This window comes from Apus apus, chromosome 4 (genome assembly GCF_020740795.1).
Source record: "Apus apus isolate bApuApu2 chromosome 4, bApuApu2.pri.cur, whole genome shotgun sequence".
Lineage (NCBI taxonomy): Eukaryota > Metazoa > Chordata > Aves > Apodiformes > Apodidae > Apus > Apus apus.
The window spans coordinates 88,496,946-88,520,851 of NC_067285.1; the positions used below are offsets into that span (position 1 = coordinate 88,496,946).

The 23,906-nt window shown below is 36.6% G+C and overlaps 1 protein-coding gene across 3 annotated transcripts in view; it reads left to right on the forward strand.

Annotated features, from left to right (window-relative positions):
• Positions 1-23,906, forward strand: part of NFXL1 (nuclear transcription factor, X-box binding like 1) — a 45,901-nt gene that overhangs the window by 6,161 nt on the left and 15,834 nt on the right. For all 3 annotated transcript variants that reach the window (XM_051617791.1, XM_051617792.1, XM_051617793.1), the window contains exons 8-18: positions 912-1,026; positions 1,281-1,405; positions 2,361-2,483; positions 3,746-3,836; positions 6,806-6,926; positions 7,505-7,661; positions 8,391-8,482; positions 11,716-11,737; positions 17,880-18,020; positions 20,746-20,912; positions 21,686-21,755. In XM_051617791.1, the coding sequence (XP_051473751.1) occupies positions 912-1,026; positions 1,281-1,405; positions 2,361-2,483; positions 3,746-3,836; positions 6,806-6,926; positions 7,505-7,661; positions 8,391-8,482; positions 11,716-11,737; positions 17,880-18,020; positions 20,746-20,912; positions 21,686-21,755 (1,224 nt within the window). The remainder of the gene's footprint in view (positions 1-911; positions 1,027-1,280; positions 1,406-2,360; positions 2,484-3,745; positions 3,837-6,805; positions 6,927-7,504; positions 7,662-8,390; positions 8,483-11,715; positions 11,738-17,879; positions 18,021-20,745; positions 20,913-21,685; positions 21,756-23,906) is intronic.

Below are 23,906 nucleotides of genomic sequence, written 5' to 3' on the forward strand. Positions count from 1 at the left end.
GAAGTTTCATGCTTTTTTACTTCGAGTAGCTGTAACGGAATGAAAGCTTTGTGATTCATTTGTTGAGATGTATTTGCAGCTCGTCCTTAGGACCAAGGCTACAGATTGATAGAATGTAAAAAATAAAAATAATTTTAAAAATTCAGTGGCAGGGGGAGGTTGCACCTAGAGGTACTTGGTCATTACAATCCCAGTGAGAAAGGCACTCAGCCTCTGTAAACTATGGGTTAAAATGTGAGTTATTTCAGCTAGCAATATAGAAAAAGGGAGTATAATATAAATAACAGTATGGTCTATTAGATGCTGAGAACCCCAAGTTGTGCAGTGCTGGATGAACCTCTCCATGTGCAGCACAGTGCAGGCCCCATTTGTAGAAAAGGTTACCCTGTTTTGGTCATCGAAGGTATTATAAGATTTTGTTACAAAAAAGAAACTCTGTTTGCCATTTCTACTGTCAAACAGAAAATGGATTCACATGAGAACTTCTTGCTGCACTTTTAGATAAAGGCAAGGACATGATGGTTGCTCAGTCACTGGTACCAAGTGGGGGCTGCCTCCAGTCTTGTCTCCTGCAGTAAATTTGTCCTGTGGCCAAGGGATATGTGTAGCACAACGCAGGCCTGAAGGCCAAAATGTGTGTGCAGCGCAGCACAGCACAGACCTGGGACTACTCAGGTTAACTGTCTGTCAACCACTAACACCTCAATATACAGAGTCTCCCAGTCAGGATCACTGCAGGGGTGATCAGTTTTATTTGGCAAACTCAGCAAATACAAGATTTGTTAATAAAATTCAGAAAACGTATAATTCCATCCAGACATCTCTTATCCCTAGTTTTTCCCCCTAGACTGCTTTGTCTTGGTATGTAGTTCCATTACATTGCATTAATTTGGTTTCTCTGAGTTTTCCAGGTGTGTGGGAAACCTCTGCCTTGTGGTAATCACACATGTGAAAAAGTCTGTCATGCTGGTCCCTGTGGTGACTGTCCTCGTTCTGGGAAAAGGTCCTGTCCATGTGAAAAATCAAGTAAGTCACCCAGTCTTTGCCAGTAGTTTAGTTCTGCCGGGAAGGGTCCCTAAAAAGTTCTTAGAAACAATGAACCCTTTTTGCTCAATTCTTTCAGAGCATTATTTAGTCCACAGGATTTAATTTGCAGTGTGAATATTTGAGTAATTCTAGAAAAGCATTTAAAATAATGAAAGAGAACGCTGCATTTTTTTCTAAATATTTTTGCCTTTTTTTTTTTTTTTAAATGCTTTTACTTCTTTCTCTCCTCCTAGAGTTTACGTTGCCTTGTACAGAAGATGTGCCCACTTGTGGCGACAGTTGTGATAAAGTTCTGGAATGTGGTATCCATAAATGTTCACAGCGCTGTCATCGAGGTCCCTGTGAAATATGCAGACAGGTTAGTCTTACTGTAGGAGGTTCACATTTTGTTGGGTTTTTTAAACACTTCATGCCTGGAACAGTGCAAGTCATTAAAGGAAAGTTAAATCATATCTATCACAAAATCTGTGACTTTCTGTTAATTAAAAGCAACATTTTTTTTTCCCTTATCCCCCCCTCCACCCCAACACAGTTCTGAATTAATAGTTGAGCATTATGTGTCTGAATTGAGGTATGGATGGAAGTGGTATTGTTTTAGATTGGTTTTGCTTTGTTTTTTAATTATGCCCTAAAGGCATTTAATTTTTACCCCTAGGTCTTCTAACTTCCTTGCTGCTTTGTCTTGCTGTGCTATTTCTTTATTAGTGAAATGGAAGATGCTGTAATGTAACATCTTATTAGTAAGAAAATAGATATTTAGAGCAGAGCAAAATACTATGAAGCTTCTGAGGTCTGGCCTATAAAGCTACTGCTCTCTCTGCTCTCAGTTGTCTCTTCCTGAACCAGCTTTAGCTACAAAGTCTCTGGTGATAGTAGCTGGCATGAAGGTCAAGTAAACATGCTCACCTACATCTTAAATTGTCTGTCTACGTTATGGATAAATCTAGTTTACTCTGCAGGATAAGTATTTTTTTGTATGAATTTGTTTTGCATTTATGCGGACATCTTGAACTATACACTTGAGTAGTTCCCTTGAGGTGGCTTCCCTCTTTGTGAGACCAAGGCTACAGTGACAGGTGCTGTCTAGAGCTCAGTGTTTGCAATAGGGACACAAGGTGCTCAAATGGTTCTTGCACAGAGAGATAATCTGCTCAGAGCATAAGATACACTTCCTGTTGTGATACGGCACGGGGTGGCTACTCTCCCATGAACTTCTTTAGCACATTTTCTTTCCACTTGTTTTTTTTTTGTTGTTGTTGTTTTATTATTATTATTAAAAATACCCTGCTTTTTTTCCTTATCTTGCTGCCCAGGAAGTGGAAAAACAGTGTCGCTGTGGAAAGCACACCAAGCGCATGCCATGTCATAAGCCATATATCTGTGAAACAAAATGTACTAAAATTCGTGATTGCCAAAAGCACCAATGTAGGAGAAAGGTAAGTATCCAGAGGTGACCTTTCTCAAATGTATTGCTTAGATAACTGTTAAAAAAAATTTATATATAGTATTTTGTGTTACATGTAAATCACATCAATCTCTTGTTCCTCCTCATGTTACTGTATAGAATGAAGGCTTCTTCAGTGTCATTCAGTCTGGTTTGCAGTGTACCAGGATTGGCTGAACAGCATGTCACTAAGAAAAACTCAGTGGCTTTGAAATCTGGGAGGAGATTTTTAACAGCTTTCTAGCTCCGGAAGGCAGTTTTGCTTTTGGATACTTGAGTAGTTAAGAGCACTTTATGCATTCTGGAGTAATTAATTTATTTCCTTACTTTGTAGGAAGAGCTGGGGATGTCTCATAACTTTGTAAGGGACATGCTCTTATTTTTGATGATGCAGCATTCTGCCACACTTTCTATAATATGCATCACTGCAAACAGCAGTGGTCTGACAACTGAAAATTTGAGTTTTGTTTCCCTTCTCATTTGAAGTCAGAGGAATAGTTGATAGCTCAGACCTGTCTTTTCAGTTGATTGATTCACAAAATCCTGAAAGTTGGCTGCTATGTGTGAATTAAGACATTATGAAAGACATGAAAAATACAGTTTTATTCTTACTTTTTGAGTGTTATTATTATAGTGAATTTACTTTATGTTTATGTGAAAAGATGGCAAAACAAGTAAATGCAACCTTGTCATCTTTATGCTATAAAATCTGGCTTTCTCTTCCTAATTGCCATCCTTTCTTATGCAGTTTGAACCTTTCAAGTTAATGGAAAAGGGGGGATTCTTCCCTCACCTGGCATCCACCATTGTGGTGGTGGTGTGATGTGTTCTGATTCTTCCACATTACTACTTTATGTTAGAACAAAAAGTAGGTAACTGATCCTAAAATTATCTGACCTTTACTACAAAGGTAAAAGGGTCAACTGTTAGGTATCTGAAATTATTTTGGATTAAAATATCATAAGAATTTGAGCTTTTTAAATGTCCTCACACTTTTTGGAAACCTTCTGCCTTTTAGTGTGTTGAAATGATGCATTCAAATGTGAATTTTCTTGTTTTTTAGAATTTCAATTTTTAAAAACAGCTTTACAGTTGTCTTCCTTTCTATACTTGACATGAATTTGTGGAAATTTGATGAAATGGCATGAAAAATTTTTTAAGAAGTATTGAAAAAATGAAATAGTAGAAGAGGACAAATTTATACCAAAAATGTCTTAAGTGTTCAGTTTATATAGAGTATATATTTTTCAATAGTGCTGTTCTGGAAACTGTCCACCTTGTGATCAAGTCTGTGGGCGTACTCTGGGCTGCAGAAATCACAAATGTCCTTCAGGCTGCCACAGAGGTAAGAATAGGTGAAGGATCCCCATAGTGCTGGAATGTTGTTTAATTTTGTCAGACTACATGCTTACATCACTCTGTGTGGTGCTTAACAAATTCTCTCCCTTGTTGCATGTGGGCTTTTTGTGGAGGCAGTGTGTTTTGAAAGGTTTTTAGTACAGGTTAGAGCTTAAGGATTTATGTAATGACAACCTACATTTTTACCTGGTAAGTTTGCTCAGCATTGTTCCTCTGAAAATGCTCTTCCCACTTTCCAGCTTCTTAATTAAAAATGCAAGCTTGGCATTTCACCCAAATAATTCTGTTCACTGCATAACAAAGTCCAACTACATATAGAAATATCTGTGCTGGTTGAGTCTTGGATGGTTTTTAAAAATCCTAGAATACAAGATATGATACAAGTGGGCTTAAAATTTAAATGAGAGAAAGTTGATGGAATTTGAATTGATATTGGTATCTTACTAGTAAAAGAGAAAATAAGAAGTTGTACTGACTATATAAAAGATAAAAAAAAAGTTCACTTCTGTATCCAGTGACCTTGGTTAAAAAGATGTTGAACGTGACCAAAATTGCCAGGCAGCTTTTATCCTGGCCAATTGCTTTGACATTCACTTGGTAGAGGATTAAACTGGAATGACTGAAAAGTTGTCTGCCCTCTCAGCAGTTTTCCCTGTGGAAGCTGCTGCCCTGCTGAAACTGCAGCAGTGTAGCCTACGTAATTTGCCTTAGTAGTCTGGACTATAAATTGCAACAACTCAGGAAATAATTCAGAAGTGGTTGGACTAATCTTGCTTTTGAGGCAGTGATTCTTAAGCGGACAAGACAGGTAAATGTGGTAGTTGTCCCAGTTAACCTGCAATTACATCTGTCATCACAAAGTAGTGGTTTGTTTTTACTCTGTCAGTTGTGCCCCTTCTTCCCCTTCCTTTCTTCTCCCACCCGTGTACCCCTCCAAAATCCTGGAAATACATAATTTATTTTTTTTATCCTGTCAGAAGAAAGCTAGTAACATTGCTTTTCTGCAGTAGTTTGGTTCATAACAAACCATAGAATAAAATACTAGTTGGAGAAGTAAGGTGTTAATGCTGCGTTATAAGAGAAACTTTTACACTGAGTAGCTGTTTGACATTAACACTGCTTGCATCTTATGGCCTGGAAAGTGACAGTGATTTCTAATAAATAACAACAGTATAAAAATAAGAAAGCAGTGACTGTAAGAAAACTGAAGTGAACTTTGAGAGTGTAAATATCCAATATATACACTTTAAAGTGTATGTAATTTATCAAAACAGTACAATTGTCAATATTTAAATGCTAACTCTTGCCAAAAGTTGCATCTGATGAAGGTAGTAACTATGATATCAGATAATTCATATAGAAAAGAAAATAAATAGTATGCTTTAACAAATTACAATGTAGTACAATTTGTAGTGTCTTGTCAGAATGTTTGAAAATATTCCTAACAAGGGCAAAGATTTTGATCTCAAAATATTTATATTCATATGTTTCTCCTTATGCACCAATATTTTAATAGCTGTTGAAAGTTAGGATTAATTATTCTATCTTCAGTATGTAATACCAGGTCAGGTTAATTTTGCAATGAGTTGACAGATCTTGGAGACCACTGATTTTAAAGGAAGTACTATGGCTCTTCGAAAATAACTTGCCAGATCAGGTCCTTTAAAAGGTACCTGATGTCAGAATTATTAGAGGTTGCTGATAATAAGCATTTGGTCTTTAGCATAGTTCCCTGCAAAAAGGTGATAGTATATTCTGTTTGTAATTTGATTTTTACATATCTTTTTTTCTTAAGTGTTAAACATGCTTGCTGAAATTTAGAATGTGTTGCCACGGAATAGAAGTGTTTTGTTTGCTACTGTAGTACATTGTAATGCTTGGTTTGAGAACATTGTGCTCTCACCTTAACTTCAGGCTTGTATGTGATCTTTGCCCTTCCATCCTGTTGGGAATATCAGCAGTTGTCTTTGTTAATAGAATATTGAAGTAAATTGTACAATCAGACACTCTGGGCAGCATAGCTTTAGACCTTAAGTTTCTTTAGTAAAAGTAGCTGTTTATGTGTGCTGATAATATAAGGATAATTTAATTTACTTTGCAAAATTAGGTCTGTGTACTTCCATCCTTTTTATTTCAGCAGCCTTTTGACATTAAGAGACCTGCTTCTTGAAGTATTGCTTCTCAGATCCTTTTAACAAGTCAGAATTGCTTAAAAAGCTGTTGTCAATAACACTTTCAAAGCATTACTTTCTTTAAAGTTTCAGAATGCAGCATGATTAGTAAGCCAAAATCCACCTGTGTAAATTTGCTTTTTTTAGAAGATGCATATTCTTACTGTTAATTACTCAATAATAGAACTTGTCAGTTGGCACTTGATGAAGAAATAGTGTGGAAGACCTAGAACTGAAAACATAGATATTTTACAGATCTCTTTTGAAAAATATATCAGGTTAGTAGCATGAATAGCTTTATATATAAAGTAGGAGGATCTTTTAAAGAAAGCATTAATTATGCATAGAAGATAAATATTTCTTTGATATTTTACAAAATCTGCAAGACTTCATTGTACCAGTTTTTCAACGTCTTTATCTTTTGAATATAGATGAAAAATGATGTCTTCATATGTATGTAAGACAAGTAACATATCTGAGTATTGTGTGATCCAAATGACTGAGCTTTAGTAATGCTGACTTGTTAAAATGTGTGAGAGAGATTGTTTCTAACTTGATACTAGTTAATCCTGATTATTCTACAGTTATTATTGCTATACTTTAAGAGTGGTGAAATTCTCTTTCCCAAGAGGGATTTGAAACTAAGCAGAAATAAAATATTAACAGCTATCAGTTATTTAGATCAAACAGAATAGGATAATTATACCATGTCACAGTTCTGTTACCATTTTTTACAATAAGTAGCTTATTGAGATTATCGTCTTGTTAATATATTTCTATTTAGGTAGTTGTAATCCATGTCCGGAGACTGTAGATGTGAAATGCAATTGTGGAAAAACTGTCATTAAGGTGCCCTGTGGCAGAGAGCGCACCATCAAACCTCCCAAATGCAAACAGCTGTGCAGGTCAGTATAGAAAGCATGTGTGTTTTCTAGTTCTTCAGTGGAGTTTGAGGTGTCCTTAAAGAAAGTAGTAAAATATAATTTAAAAGGCAAAATTATTCCTTTAGTATGATTACTTCTGAGTTTTCTGGATTCTTGGCTTTGCAGATGGAGATTAGCAATAATCCTTCCTATCAGACAGCGCTTCGATGCTGTGGTTTCCTGCGCAGCTTGCTGCTGTCAAAGACAAGGTTCTGTCCCAACAAGCACTTCTAATTCTGTAGTCCCACTCCCTGAAGTCATCTCTGATACATTTTGAAGTACCTCTCTGAGGTACCTAGAAAACTTGACCAGCAAAAGGAAAAAGGAAAGTAGAATTAGGATTGAAGTAGCTGTTTGAGTATGCAGACCTGACTTTCATTTAGAACTCCTGGATGATTTTGCTGTAATATTAGCCACTGCTGAAGGTGAGAAGTAAACTAACTTAAAGAAAAAAAACATAAAACTTGTTCATCTCAATTGTCTTTTGAGCATAATTGTGCGGTGACTCTAACTTTATATTTCTTGCTGACATATTTATTCATGTCTGGGTTTTATTTCAGTAAACCAGCTACCTGTCACCACTTTACCCAGGAGAAACACTATTGTCACTTTGGTCGGTGTCCTCCGTGTCGTCAGTCCTGTCAGAAAACATTAATGTGTGGTCATTTGTGCCCTGTTCCCTGCCATGATGAAGCACTTGTGAAGCAAACTGGCTTAGTAAGTAAAAAATGGAAACTTACGTTATTTGTGCTCTGAGGAATGAGTTTCACCTTGATCTTATGCTGGAGACCTTTGGAGTTCCGAGTAAATAAATAATCAAGCACAGAGGTATGCATATTGTTTAACCAAGAAACCAAGTGGTACTAGTGCCTTTATTGTAATCCAATTCATTTTGTAATATCTATAAATGAATATTCAGTTTTTAGTAGTTGTAATTACTCAATAAATTATATTTTTTGTTAAGTTTTATTACAAATGTTTAGTTGCAAATCTAAGCAATTACTTTTAATATAGGAGCAAAAAATGAATTTTAATTCTGGTGCTTACAAAACCGTCAACATTTGCAGATGTTAAAAGTGAGATGTTGTTTGGCATCTTTAAACATGACTCATCCATGTACTGCATTATGATAGTTTCACCTGTTGGAATATTTTTATATTTTTACCTCTATTGAATCTTTATAATTGCTTTGCTTTTTGCTTTTTTTTTTATGCTTGATTTCTAGCAGTAGAGCCTCAGGCCTTCATTTTCCCGTCCCTAACCATGCTAGGGAAGAAATCATAGTTTTTTGTGTGTAGTGGGTGTTGGGATTTCTATTAGTAAAAAGTTAGTTACTAGAACATGGATTTGTTAGAACTGAGATCTCTTTGGGTGATACATGTATTTATGGTCAAGCAGATAGTTTCATTTTTTTCGTATTCAACTAGCATTGTCTTTTTCACTCAGCATCAATCTGCAGGTCCTTGGGAACAGCCAACTGAGCCAGCTTTTATTCAAACTGCATTACCATGCCCTCCCTGTGAGGTTCCTATACTGGTGTAAGTATTAAAAAAGAAAACAAATGAAAGAATTTTTTTTTATGAATAGAGATTTTTTTTTTTTCTTTTTATACGATTGTAGAGGTGAACATGAAAATTACCATATTTTCCTCTTCGGATGCAGTGAGCCTATGTGAACACCATTCTTATAAAACTGAGCACATTGTTGGCTGTTAGATAATTTTGTAGTGTGTGCTCACTGTGTGAAAGGACTGATAGTGTTGGTAAAGACTGGTTTCTAAAACATGTTATGTACAATGCTACCTTAAAAATATGAAAATCACAAAGACAGCTATTGTAATTTGATAGTCTTCAGTGACATCCAACTTTCCCTGAATAGTTTTCTTGGGATCATAATTTTCTGCCTAATTAATTGCTGTTTTGTTTCTCACTTGTTCATTTATTACATGCTAATGAATGGCAGATAGTTACCCTTCATCCCATCTACTTGTCTCCTTTTTAGTTTTGACTTGTCTGAAAGGTTCTGCTCCTTGAGTAGAGCTGAATTGACTCTTTCTGTGAGGATGCTGAGGCTATAAGGGAAGATATGATGATGACTTTATTTCACTGTTCTTTTTCAGTTTAATAAAACTTCTGTTTACACTGTGGAATAAGGACTCAGAATTCAACATTTATCTGAAAAAATACTGGTGTTTTTTGGTCTGTTTTTGTAGTTTTGGTCTGTTTTGGTCTCTTACTGTTTAAACACTCTATACTTCACTGGCACTAGTGCCTATCTGTTTTTTAAACATCCCTCCTTAACCTCATGAGAAGTAGGCAGAGGTAGGTGTGATCAGAAATATCCATTTAACTGCCTACGTAGATATGTTTAGAACTTAATTTCTCAGTGATGGTACTATAAGAGAATCACAGAATTAGCTTGGTTGGAAAGACCTTAAAGATCACAGAGTCCAACTGTCAACCTAGTACTGTCAAGTCCTTAGCTAGACCATATCCTGTGTACTAGGTCTATGTGATTTAGATACCTCCAGGAATGGTGACTCCACCACTGCCCTGGGGAGCCTGTTCCAGTGTATGATAACCTTTTCAGTGAAGAAATTCTTCCTAACATCCAATCTAAACCTCCCTAAACTGAGGCTATTACCTCTTTTCCTATCACTTTTAACTTCACCGAACAGACTGATACCCACCTCTTAACAACCTCCTCTAAGTTGTAGAGAGCAATGAGGTCTCCCTCAGCCTACTTTTCTCAAGGCTGAACAACCCAGCTCCCTCAGCTGCTCCTCATAGCTCAATGTCCTTTCTGTAGTAAGGGGCCCAAAACTGAACACAGTACTCGAGGTGTGGCCTCACCTACTCTGATAAGTTGTACTTTAGTTCAAAACTGTGACCAGTCAGTGCTTCTGATACTTGGGCTTGAAGTTCAAAGCCAGACTCCTAAAAGGTGAAAAATGTGTAATTATGAACAGTCTGGTTTCAGTGTTTGGGTAGGTGCCTATGGAACTGTCTCAGGTAGGTATCCAGCAGATGTTATTTTGTAACATCATGCATTTTATGTAGGGCACATAATGTAGTTCCTCTGAATTCCAAGCTCAAAATCACCTCCTTTAATCTGAAGACACCTCCCCAGAGGAAGTAAGTCTGCCAAGTGGGAATGAAACCATACTGGAAAAATGGTACTTAATTTTCTAACTAAAGGAAGTATTGTTACATTTAAAAGTGCTTGGGGCAAATTAAGGTTCTAGTAGCATTATCATAGAATCATAGAATCCCAGGGGTTGGAAGGGACCTCGAAAGATCATCGAGTCCAACCCCCCTGCCAGAGCAGGGTCATCTAGAGCACATCACACAGGAACGTGTCCAGGCGGGTTTTGAATGTCTCCAGCGAAGGAGACTCCACAACCTCTCTCGGCAGCCAGATTAAATCACAGGAATTCTGGAATATCTTCTCTCTCTTGATAGTTCTTTACAACGTCAATGTTTTAGTATTTTGTTTTTTTTTTTTAAATGGAAGTAATCTGAGGTAAGTTTTCTGAATTAGCAAAATAATAATAGTAAGCAAAACCATAGATATAAAGTAACATGGTGCTAGGAAACAAAATATCTGATATCATCTTAGATAATTAGCAGGGCTTCGAGAATAATTGCTAGAACAGCAGTGTTTGAATGAATATGATAGTGGAGAATAGTTTAAATAACCCTATTCTGACTAGGAATGTTAGTGAGGATTCCGTCTTCCACTGCTGAGATTTTGCAATACTTCTGAATGTTTTTTTCTAACAATTTTGTATCTTTGAACATGAGCAGTCAGAGATTTTGGAATGGAATGTATTTGATGTCTCTTTCTGTAAATAGTTAAAAAGGAGTTTCTGGAAAGTAGTTTACTTCATTAATTTCACAAGGAACCAGAGTCTGGAAGCTACCTTGGGGTGGGGTCAACTAGACCAGCCTCTTGTTAATACTAGATCAACACTGAATTCAGACCAATTAGCTCCAGCCTTGTCCTTTGCTCCTTGAAAAGGCCTGAATACACTGATTCTGCAGCCTCTCTGGGCAACTTCTTTCACTGCTTAATTAAATGATACTGCTATTTTAAAATTATTTTTATTTAAATACTCTTCTAGAAACGTTTAGGAACTGATTTTACAGGTATTTTAGCTTGAATATTAATGGTGTTTTCGTTATTCTCCCATGTAAGGTTTCAGTAGAGAAATCAAAATAATACTTGGGAAGGAGATGACAGATAGGAAATCAGAGGTAGAAAGAGAGAGATACTTTTCAAAATAAAAGAGGCAAAAGATTGATTTAATTTTTAGATCAGTATTTGAGTCACTGCTTAGTACCTTCACAATTCTGATCAGTGCAGTTTTTCTTTCCTAGAGATTCTAAAAAGGGAGAGAATTATAAAAATAAGAGTAGAATAGATAGTTCTCTGAAATAACAGAAAAATATAAAGTGCTGTATTAGTAAAGTCAAAGGAGAAGGTATTTGAAGCAGTTCAGGTTATTTTTCGAAATCAATTTTCTAAGCCAAAAATTTTTTCATATACAACTATAATCTGCAGATGAAACACTGGTTTTGGGATTGCCATCATAAAACACAGCAATCCAAACAACTGTTGAAATAGAAGACATCAATCTGCATATTTCTCTGAGTTTACACTTTTAAAAAATAGATTGTATTATTTTTGTGTGAGAAGCACTGTCACTGTTTTAAGTCACTTATTAAAGACACATGTTTTCTAAATCTCTGATTTTTTCTCTCTTTAACAGGGAGTGTCTTGGGCAACATGAGGTGAGTCATGGAAACTGCCTTTTAAAGTGGAATATGAAGTATATCTCACTTTGTCATTCTGCAAAAAAAAATTAATGAGAAATATGGCTTTTTAATATTTAAAACCAATGAAGAATCTTATCACAAGGCCTTACATATCAGAAGGTATTTTCTTTTCTTTTTGAAGAATATATAACTACTTGACTTTTTAGAATTCTTGGGCAAAAATTTAAACTCATGACTGGGAGGTTGGACTAGATGATCTTTCGAGGTCTCTTCCAACCCCTAAGATTCTGTGATTCTGTGATTTATGAAGCTATTTGTGTATTCTTGCAGTTGTTTAAAAGGTTTTTAAATTTTTGAGGGGAGTCTTTTCATTATATGCTTTTGGATTCTTTTCCCCTCCTTGTCCTATTGTTGTATCCTTGTCATACATTTTCCTCAGTTCTCTAGAAGCTGCTGTGTTTATTTTAAAAAGATAAGGAACATTTTGCCACACAAGAAAATTCTGATGTGACTTGGATTTAAGCACTCATGGATGAAATCAGACAATCGAGTGGAAACTTCTTTAGTGTTACATACTAGCTTGTCTTCTTGGTGTGCATCCTTCTGCAGTTTTGGATGTAGTCATTGGCTATTTTGGCTTACATGAGAAGGAAATCTAATTGATGCTTGGAGCAAAATAATTACCATCATTATTCACAGTTGTTTCTAAAAGTCATGAAATTTAAGATCAGCTCATCTTTTTCAATTTGAAAAGGTTATTACTAAATCTTTTTAAAAATTATTACTATTATAGCTTTGTCTACTAGTAAGTCTGGCATAAATTCACTATTGAAATGCACCTAACAATACTACAGCAAACCTAGTTTCATTTTAAGCTAGTAAAATGTTCTAGAAAACAAACACTAGAAAATATTTTCAAGACACACACACTTCCCCCCTCTTCCTCTTTGTTTTTCTTTAATCATCTTTTGGTATGTTTTATAATGGTGGCTCAATTATGTGGTGGCAACATCTTCAGATGTTGTTAACAAAGTTTATATATTCGCAGTCTGTGCATCACATCTATTAATCCAGCCAAGCTGTGAATGCAGTTTCCATATAGCTACTTTGCAGTTTGTTGGTTGCTGAAGAAAAACCTGCTGTGAAAATGGCTGAAAAAGAACAACTGTCTTTACGAGTTTCTTTGTTGTTGAAAACAGCTGGGTTTTGGTTTTGCTTACCATAGAAAAACTTGCAGGTGTATCAGCCAATGTTTTATTGAGTGAGTGCTGTGTTTTGTGATAGGATGTATCAAATCTCACTCTTTCACGCACTGTTTTTTAAACAAAATATCGGCTGTGGTCAATTGACCACATAACTTGCTGTAGACCACTCAGATGTACGTGGTTGTGAAGATTTATGTCCCTCCCCATAGCGGAGGATAGTATGGCTCTTATTATTGAAAATTATTCCAATGACTGTTTCTTTAACTACTTATTTCAGAATAATTTAAAATTACTTCTCTGTTTCATGCTAATCTTAGCAGAATTAGTCATTTGCTTTATGTCATGTTTTCTTTGTGGGTGAGTGCAGAAAATAAGGAAATATTTCACAGAGTCTATACCTGACTTTATTTAGATTTGTTGAAATTATTTAGATTTGTTGATGCTGTATGATATTCTAGATTAAACCTTCCTTCTCTCAGCCAGCAGAGTGCAGTGCTCCCTTCCTGCTGAAGTTTAGCAGTTTCTGGAGTGGAACAGTGTAACAATCTTTGAGATTTTTATAGTAGTCAAAGAAAATAATGATTTGTTATGTGTGTGTGAGGAGGTGTTTACAGTGTATTTTATGTGCATTGTACATTTTTATGATGTTCTGAGGTCTCTAAAAACAATCATGTAATGTCTGTGCAGTTTTACAGCAACATTGGCTTCTAATAAGTAACCTTACCTCAAATTAATTTGCTGTTGTTAACAAGAGAAAAAAATTTGATATATTATGTACACTTCCCTCCAGTAGTAGTTTCCAGGGCCTGAGGAGATTTTCACTGGGAAAGGTAAACTTTGCAGGTCATGAAAGTAGCAATTTTCCCAAAGTTTTGCTGTGAAGGAGGGGCTCATTGCTGCAGTGTGTCATTATTTATGCTGGACTTCTGTTATACATCATGTAATGGAGGAGGTAGAAGAGAAACAAACTAGGAATGAAACAAGTTGTGAAGACTTGCTGTATTCTACTGGGATTCCTGGTAATGATAGTAGAAGAGAGAATGAAAGCAAAGAGTTTAGTAGTTATATAATAAGCAAATCTACCGTCAGTACATTTTTACTTGGACAGTAATTTAAATTTTGTAGGAATTGGAGTTGGTTGTTTTGTTGGGAGTTTTTATGCTTTCTTTTCCTTTTTTTAATTTCACTTTGACATTTAGTTTAAAAAGTATCTTTAAGGAATTGATTTAATTTGAGCTCTTACACATCTTTGGCTACTTAAAACAAGCAGCTTATCTCTTGAAACAACACTTAAAACTAATTTTCAGTTGATGTAATTGTATAAAATCTGTGTTCAGTGGAAGTATGTCTCTACATGATGTTTAACCTAAAATAAGAATTTTTGGCTACAGTGTGCACCCTTCTTTTAAGTAATTTCACTGTTTGGATGTTTTAAAATATTTTTAGTACATTTAATCACTCTTAGACTGTAGGTGCTTAAAAGTAGCTCTCAATTTTGTTTCAGGTTATAGGTCAGAAAAAAATCACCTATCATCAGCAGTTGCTGCCACTCTTGGAAATCTGATGTTTTACTTAGAACTCCTATAAGCACTGGCATTACACAGGAGTAACATGTGTGTGCTCTTTTAAAATCAAATTATGAGAGCAAGTATATATATTCAAAATCTATTTTTATGGGAAAACATTAATTAAAGCCCATACAAAGTACATGAGGAAAAACAAGAAAATCTTATCTGGATATGGTATTAATTTATCTGCTGTATTTAATTATCTTGTTGTTGCTTCAATTTATTTAATGTTCTAGGGGAAAGAAAACATTCTGGTTTTGTATCTGTGATGAGTATTTTGAATATCCTGTAATATTAATCTTGCTGTTCTCAAGTGCATAGAGCTCTCTTTTTTTTTTTTTTTTTTTTTTTTTTTTTTTTTTTTTTGGCGGGGAGGTTGGTGTTTTGTTTTGTTTTTTGGTAGGAATTTAATGCTGTGTTTTATTATTCAGAGTTTTCTTAGTTGTTAATTTATAGGCAAAAGACCATTACTCTGAGACCATTACTCTTTATGTAAAACTTGGTGAGATTCGTCTTTATGACTAAATGCCTTAGGAGTATTTCCATACAGTTTACATAAATACCTTAGGAGTATTGCCTGCCCTATTGTATTTGATTTTTTTTATTATTTATTTTTTTAATTCCGATTGATGTTTGCCTTATGCATTTGGGAGATGTGCTGGAAAATTTCTGAAAGCTGTTGTGTCCTTTTTTACTTGCCTTTCTTTCCTTATCCTTTGGAAGACCTGTGTTCTGAAAATGATACCTCCTTATTTTCTTTCTTTTTACAATCAGCTTTCATAAAATACTTCTGGTTCTCATCTGCATTCTTTATTCTTCTGCTTGTGTTTGTCGCTTCTTTGATATTCATCTTTGTGCAAGAGTAGCAATCTCCATTTAGACGTTTTAGAAATGCATTCCAACTACAGAAAGCCTTTTGGATTTATTGCTAATACCCACAAAAGATTGACTTGTCAAGAAATGGAAACAAAAATTGAAAATATTCCGTAGGCTTAATTTAAATTTTTTCGGTTTTGGTTTACAATGTTAATTGATTCTAGAAGATTCTCTCATGGGACTGAAGACTTCTGAAAGTCAGTGAGAAAGGCAAGCTGAACCTGTGCTGGATGTAACCAGGGGGCTGGGATGTTCTCTGCAGCTGGCTGTCTGAAAGCTGCTACTGTTGTCTACCAGCTTGTGTGCTTCCTAGCCCCTGGCTTCATTCAACATGGCATCTCATCTGGTGTACTTGAGGGATGCTCCCAAAAGGGATGCTCCACTTCTACCTGTGTGCTTCTGGTAATTCTCTTTAGTTGGAGCCAGTGCCTGTGTCCTTATCTGATGGAAGACTAACTCTTGATAAAAGAAATCTCATCGCAGATTGAGCTGTGCTGCCATAGAGCTAACCTGCTACTACTGCTCCGATCTACTGTAACTGCCTGAGCCACAGCAGAACCAGGAGCCATAAAAAATTGAGTGGAAATAGGGCTGCAAGGAAAGGTAGAGAAGTGGGCAGTGGCAGATCTAAAAGTTTAGTACACATTTTCATTAGTTCTTTTACCTTCCAGCCTGTTTTCACTACTGAAAGGAAGTTGCTACTTTGAGGAAGTTGAAGGATGATGAGAAGGGACAGCATATTAGGAATGATAAAAGCTTTGTTAATTGGTGTGTGTTTCCTGGGTGTAGTACTATTCTCATCTTCAGACCCTCTTTTTGTTAGTCCTGTTGCTGGCTTTTGGTCATTTGTTCAACAGAAACATAAGCCATCAGAGACTGAGTTGTAGGATGTTTGCAGGGGGGAGTATGAACCAGACATTCAGACAATTTGCTTTGGTTGTATCAGTGCTTTAGCCAGTATAATGATCTCTCTCCCTGACACAGGGATGGGAGAGTAGTTGAACATGATAGCCTCAAGGTTTTCTTCTGTATTCAGTACTTGATACATACTTCCATACTTGATACACTATGGGTCAGGATGAGGAGGACTTCAGAAGTCTTGTGAATTAATTGCATTTTTCAATGACTTGATGTGCACTACAGTCTTTTTGGGGTTAAGCCTGGAAAACATTTTTATAGGCATTTATTTTGCTTTAGGTTTGAGTGAAATCAGCATGGACAGTGCTGAAGGGAGAACGTCCCTCACTCTGCCCTGTGGGAGACCAACCTCTCTTACCGCATTTCAGTTCCAGTGCCCACCTGGTTGTATGGCCAATCAACTTGCAAACCTAGCAAAACCCAAGGAACTCTTTTCTATTAATTCCTTTTTCAGTTTTGATCAGGTGCATTTTCTTGTTCTAAAGAAAAATGCATGATAGGACTTGTGCAAACTAAGTGGTAGGAGTGTGCCATTAGGATTGTTGAGTTGACAGAGAGACAAGGATGTGGTACAGTGCAAAGCTGTTCAGTCAGCTTAAGCTGCAACACAAAATCACCCATAGTCTAGTCAAGGCGAGTTATGTCACATTAGCCTGTTGTGTAATAACATCACAAGTAGTTTCTGTTTTTCTCTGAAATTATCATGATAGTAAGAAAAAAAAAAAATCTATTTTTTTGACAGCATCACAGAAGCTTATTTTTCATGTGAATATTATGTAATGGTTAGAAAACGGGAACAGTGAGTTTCTTCCGTAAATTGTGGTATGCTGGGACTTACACTGTCAACTTTGAGAAAGTAACCTAGTTAACCAAGTTTACACTCCATTTCGGTACCAATGAAGATTAAAGGCTTCTAAATAGATGCTCTGAATAGACCTACAAAGCTCTCTTAACTGGAGGGTTAGCCTCAAATTAGAAAGCACAAATATAAGACACAAAATCCTAGTCCTGTCATAGAGCCGTTTCTTTACCTTTCTCCTGCTGAGAGTTATATTTGATGTATTTGTTTGTGTCTGTTGTTAGTGTTTGTTTTCTGTTTGTAGAATTGTAAAATATTTGGGTTTTATGATGACCATAACACAGTTAGCCCTGTGAAAGCAAACTGTAACTGTCTTCTGCAATAATTATAAAACAGTTTAGGAACCTTTAGTGAAGAGCACAAGAGTAGTTCAGAAGGAAGGAATTAATCACACTAAAGGATTTGAGAATCTTGTAGTCTGTTTAAAAAAAAGAAAAAAGAAAAAAAGAAACTGCTGCAAAAAATAGCTTTTTTAATTAATTATTTTTTTACCTGGTATAATTGGTGTAAGACAAATGTGTGTGGTGATGTTGTGATGGATACCTAAGGTCTATAAAAAACAAAACCAGATAGACATTGCACTGGTTTTCTTCTTTTAACAAAAGTATTAAAGAACCAAGATTTGTCTGAAATGATGCTGCGTGTGTATATGTATCACACTGAGCACATGAGCAATATGTGTATATATGTTCTCTCTGTATATTTACTTATTAATTTATTTTAACTTTTAGATTAGCCCATTACCATGTCACTCTGCAAATCCCTACTCGTGTAAAAGATTTTGTGGGCGGCTTCTAGATTGTCAGAATCACACCTGTATGAAAGAATGTCATCATGTTCCTAAGTTGAACGCTAGTGCAGATGGAAAGAAGGTATGTTGATTTCCTTTTTGCTTTTGTTTTTATGTATTTTACACATTGTCTTTAGTTTTAACTTGAAAATAAAGTATTTGCAGATGGAAAGCAGAGGATCTACTTCAGATTCCATTGGGAGACTGATGTGTTCTGCCACCATTGATGCTGTGATACTTAGCTGTTCTATACGTCTTTAGACTATAAAACTGGGACAATTATTACAGATTTTACACATGCTACACTTTTTTTTTTTATGTTAACATACATTACTTTGTTTTCATCAAAACCTTATTTAACACTCTTGACAAGTCTCCTCTAAAGTCAGTTTTTGTAGCTGTCAAGATGAAGTGAACTACTGATAATCGTCCCTATATACTTACTAATGTACTTGCAATATACTGGGGAAGCTATTTACTGAGGAGAGTTCTAAATGGATCAAGGAAGCTAGCAAGTCTTAGGAGAGAAGAGAGCACTGAAAGTGTCACAGAATAGATAAGACTTTTTAAAGCCCTTGGGTGATATATTCTTGTTTATCAATGTCTATTAGAAATTGTCATTTATACGTTTAAGAATCTGTAGGTGTTACTTACTGAAGGTAATACGAAACAAGAAAGTAAGTACAAAGCTGAAAATGGTTCTAGTTTTGTGCAATCGAAAGCACATAAGTTGTGGTTTGAGAGTCATGACTTGGAGGAAAAAACCCCATTTTTTAATGTTTTTGAAGCATCGTTTCAGAAAAAGTTGAAATATGGTTTCTCTGGGCGTTTAGAAAGCTGAGCAAGCATTCAGTGGGGTACAAAACATAAATGTTATCTTTTAACTTATTGTTATATTTTAACTTAAATAGGATGAATTACCTGTGGATTCCAATCCTAGAAGTTGTATTATCATCTAGTAACTGTATATATTGCAGTTACTGTGTTACTGTGTTAATGATTGTGGAACTTCTGTCTGAGATTGTGAGCTGTTAGTGCAACTTGTGGAACAGTAACCTGCAGAAGTAGAGTGACATCAGTAGATACTGAGTGACAGTTGTTGAAGCATCTCCAGCTATGTCTATAAGCTGCTGTCTGCCTACTCCTTCAGTTAAACCAATTAAAATGTGAAAGAGTCAGGATTATTTCTAGGTCCATTTTGAATGAGACAGTACCTTCTCAGAAGAAAAGAGTCTGTGTACATAAGAAATATGGGCAAATCTCATTTCTCTGTTTTCTTTGAATCTTCATAAACTCAAATTGGTTTTGACCTTTAGAGCTTTTGTTCTGTTGTTTTGACACAATAAATTGCAGGTGTAGTCAGAAAAGGGCTGATTAAATTTCTTGCTTATATGTCTTAGTAGTGATTTTTCTGTCTGAAATTTAGTTTTGTTCTGCGTTTTATGCTAGAAAATGTTGCAGAAAGATCAGCTGTTTATTTTTATCTACTGTTAAATTTTATATCACAGTTTTCTAAATGTTTCTGTCTTGTCTGTCTTAAATGTGAATTTTGGAGGGGTTAGGTTTTGTAAATCATAGAATCATAGAATCATAGAATCGTAGGGGTTGGAAGGGACCTCGAAAGATCATCTAGTCCAACCCCCCCTGCCAGAGCAGGGTCACCTAGAGTACATCACACAGGAAGGCGTCCAGGCGGGTTTTGAATGTCTCCAGAGAAGGAGACTCCACAACCTTCAGACTGTGTCTGATCATTGTGCAAAGGTTCCTTTTGAAACTTGAGCAAAACCCATTCAACTGCAGAAGCAGAAGAAAAGAGGTCTGAAAGAAAATGGGGGGAAACTATTAAGAACTTAAATTCTTACGCCCTTGATTTGAACAGCATAGAGTTAATTGTTGGCATGGAATTGGTCCTTTTGGGAAGGCACTGTGTAGCTTCATTCTTGGATAAATTGCCTTTACTTTGATTTCTGTGAAACTGTGCCTTGGTGGTGGGTCTTAAATACTGTGCTGTGTAGGTTTAGTTCAAAAGTCATGTCACTTTCTGTGTGTATTTGATTGCAGATTAGGGTTCTAGAGGAGTTATTGAGATAAGAATATAAATATAAATGGAGCTTAATTTGCTGTGCTGATGTTCATCTCTGTGTTAATGTTGATCACAGCACCTGGAATGACACCACAGCTTTTGTAGTGTATGGTGTGGAAGCAATGCCTTAGCACCTGCCAGCATATACCTAAGCTAAAACTTTTTGGGAAGATTATGCAAACTATCAAACATATATGGAAATGGAATTACTTCAAGTTTATTTTTAAAATCAAACGAATCTCCCCACCCCTGTATTACAGGGCAGTATGTCATTACTAAAGTATTACAATAACATGGTGGATGGGAAAAGTTAGTTTGGAATGTGGAATTACTTCTTCTAACAGTTTTCCACAGAGAATTAACAGAATTAATGGCAATTTTCCAAAGCACTAAAATTAAGAGATCTTCTTATGCTGAGAAAATGGTCAAAATAGAATTCTCTCTCTTTGACCGACAAACACTGGCATTTCTGCTTTCCTTTTAAAAGCATATTTTAATAATTATTTTTGCGTAGGATCTATCTTACTGAATAGCTGAATTCCCTTGGCCAAACCATCTCCCCCAGGTGATCCTGCTCTGGTAGGGGGGTTGGACTCAATGATCTCCAGAGGTCCCTTCCAACCCCTACCATTCTGTGATTCTGTGATGTGTATAAAACCTTGTTAATGGCATCCAACAAACAAATTTTGGCACTTTGTTTAGTACTTTGTTTTTATTTTGTTAGGCAGGTCCAGAATGTTTGCAGTGTGAAGAGGAGTGTACCAAGCCACGGCCACCTGGCTGTCCACACCGATGCGTTTTGCCCTGCCATCCTGGGGATTGCCCATCATGCCTCCAGATGCTTAAAATAAAGTGTCACTGCAAACTATCAATACTATATATTAAATGCTTGTAAGTGTTAGAACTTTACATTTGAATGCTACAAACTGGAAACTATTTGAAAAGGCTGGGGATGGGAGGTACTCTGACTGCAAGTTACAAAATTTCTCTGAAAGGTTATAATTTGTAATATAATGGGGATTTTTCTAGTTAAAATTTTCCTGTGTTTTATTTGATATTACTGCTTAAATTATTATAAATGTATGGACTCTTGTGAGCAGATCTGTTTTTTATAATGTTATTGTAATACTGTAATAAACTGAATTATGCAAGTAGAAAGTAATTACATAATGCTTGATCTATATGTGGTTCTTTTACAGTATGTAAAAAAGAATTTTATAATAAATTATAATTAATGTAGTTAGTGTAAAAGTTCTTTATAACTAATGTCCTTCAAACTCTTGTTTTAATTAGAAAACTTCTTGGTAATAATTTGTACTCCTTAATCATTTGTGTGTGTGTGGTTAGAGGGTAAGCTTGGCTTTAATAAATAAAAGATGGGAGTTGTGGATTTAAGCATTGTGCTCTGTGTATTGCTCTGAAAACATTCATTCCGTGCATGTATGTTCTTCTTTGTGCATTTTCTTTAAAGTACCTCAAATCCTCTAAATTTATGTGGTTTTGTTTGTTAAGTAGTGTAGTTTATATATAGTCTCTCAGGATGTGGGCAAATTAACCCACTTTTCTTTACAGTGAGATATACTTAAAATATGCCCCTAATTGTATCAACTTCTGTTGTTTTAAATGTGGAATTTATCACAAATGTATTTTTTTTCCTATTACAGAAAACTAACATGCGCTGATTTAAAAGAAAAGGAACTTCTTACTTCCTGCAAAAATCAGTGTCCAAAAGAGGTAAGCTGAAGAAATACTTTATTTGATGGATGTGTGGAATTTTGTGGATTTTAGTTTTCCAGTAAGGTTTTTGATACAGTTTCACAGGCCAATCAAACTAGAGAAGCTTAGTCTAAATGAATATGGTAAATGATAGATGGGAAGGTGTTTAGTGAACTGTACTCAAAGGACAGTTTGACTTGCTGTCAAATTGGAAGGTTATATTGAAGGATCAGAGATTTGTCTCCAAGGCATTAATGGCTTGAATGTTGTAGCATGCAGATGAGGTTGAATGTGGATGAGTATGTCCTCTAATTTGGTTAAAAACTGGTCTTGAATTTATATCTCCAAAACAGTGGGATGTTGTTTGATTAGGAAAAGTACTGAGCATTGTGCTTGCAATTGTTCTCCTCTGTCATGGGTAACAGGAGAGGTGCCTGAGGACTGGAGGATAGCAAATGTCACTCCAGTCTACAAGAAGGGCAAGAAGGAGGACCCGGGTAACTATAGACCGGTCAGCCTCACCTCCATCCCTGGAAAGGTGATGGAACAACTTGTCCTTGGCACTATTTCTAGACATATCAAGGAGATGGGGGTCATCAAGAGCAGTCAACATGGTTTTACCAAGGGTAAGTCATGTTTGACTAACCTCATAGCCTTCTATGAGGAAATTACTAGGTGGATAGATGGTGGTAGAGCGGTGGATGTGGTCTATCTTGATTTCAGTAAAGCATTTGACACCGTCTCCCACAGCATCCTTGTAGATAAGTTGATCAAGTATGGGTTTGATGATCAGGCAGTGAGGTGGATCAAGAACTGGTTGAAAGGAAGAAGTCAGAGAGTTGTAGTCAATGGGGCAAAATCTAGTTGGAGGCCTGTGACTAGTGGAGTCCCTCAGGGGTCGGTACTGGGACCGCTGTTGTTCAACATCTTCATCAACGACCTGGATGAGGGTACAGAATGTACCCTCAGCAAGTTTGCTGATGACACCAAGCTGGGAGGAGTGGCTGACACACCAGAAGGCTGTGCTGCCATTCAGAGGGACTTAGACAGGCTGGAGACTTGGGTGGGGAAAAACCTGATGAAGTTTAACAAGGGCAAGCGTAGAGTTTTGCATTTGGGGAAGAAAAATGTCATGCACCAGTACAGGTTGGGGGTTGACCTGCTGGAGAGCAGTGTAGGTGAAAGGGACCTGGGGGTCCTAGTAGACAGGAGGATGACCATGAGCCAGCAGTGTGCCCTTGTGGCTAAGAAGGCCAATGGCAACCTGGGGTGCATTAGAAAGGGTGTGGTTAGTAGGTCAAGAGAGGTTCTCCTCCCCCTCTATTCTGCATTGGTGAGGCCGCATCTGGAGTATTGTGTCCAGTTCTGGGCCCCTCAGTTCAAGAAGGACAGGGAAGTGCTTGAAAGAGTCCAGCGCAGAGCCACAAAGATGATGGAGTGGAAAATCTCCCTTATGAGGAAAGGCTGAGGGAGCTGGGTCTCTTTAGTTTGGAGAAAAGGAGACTGAGGGGTGACCTCATCAATGTTTACAAATACGTAAAGGGTGAGTGTCAAGAAGATGGAGTTAAGCTTTTTTCAGTGATGACCAGTGATAGGACAAGGAGTAATGGATACAAATTGGAGCATAGGAGGTTTAAGGTGAATATCAGAAAAAATTTTTTTACTGTGAGAGTGACAGAGCACTGGAACAGGCTGCCCAGAGAGGTTGTGGAGTCTCCTTCTCTGGAGACATTCAAAACCTGCCTGGACGCCTTCCTGTGTGATGTACTCTAGGTGACCCTGCTCTGGCGGGGGGGTTGGACTAGATGATCTTTCGAGGTCCCTTCCAACCCCTATGATTCTATGATTCTATGATTCTAAGTGCAGGTCCAGTAATTCCTGTGTGTGCAACAATTCTGGGTGTAGGGTTGGAAGGATTATAAATTTGACAAGTGAAATGGGTAAGTAGTGCCCTGCTGCGTTAGTGAAATTTTTGTTAACTAGTGTGAAATACAGGACAAGTCAGTTAATCTTTCTGCTGTATCTAGGTGTGTCTAAAGGGTTGCTGTAAAGAAGAGAAGAATAATGCCCTTACTGCATCATGCTTTGGTCTATGAACCGGTGTATGGGCATCAGTAAGGAAGATTCATGTTCACTACTTTTGAGTAGTGAAGCAGGGGAAGAACTGGT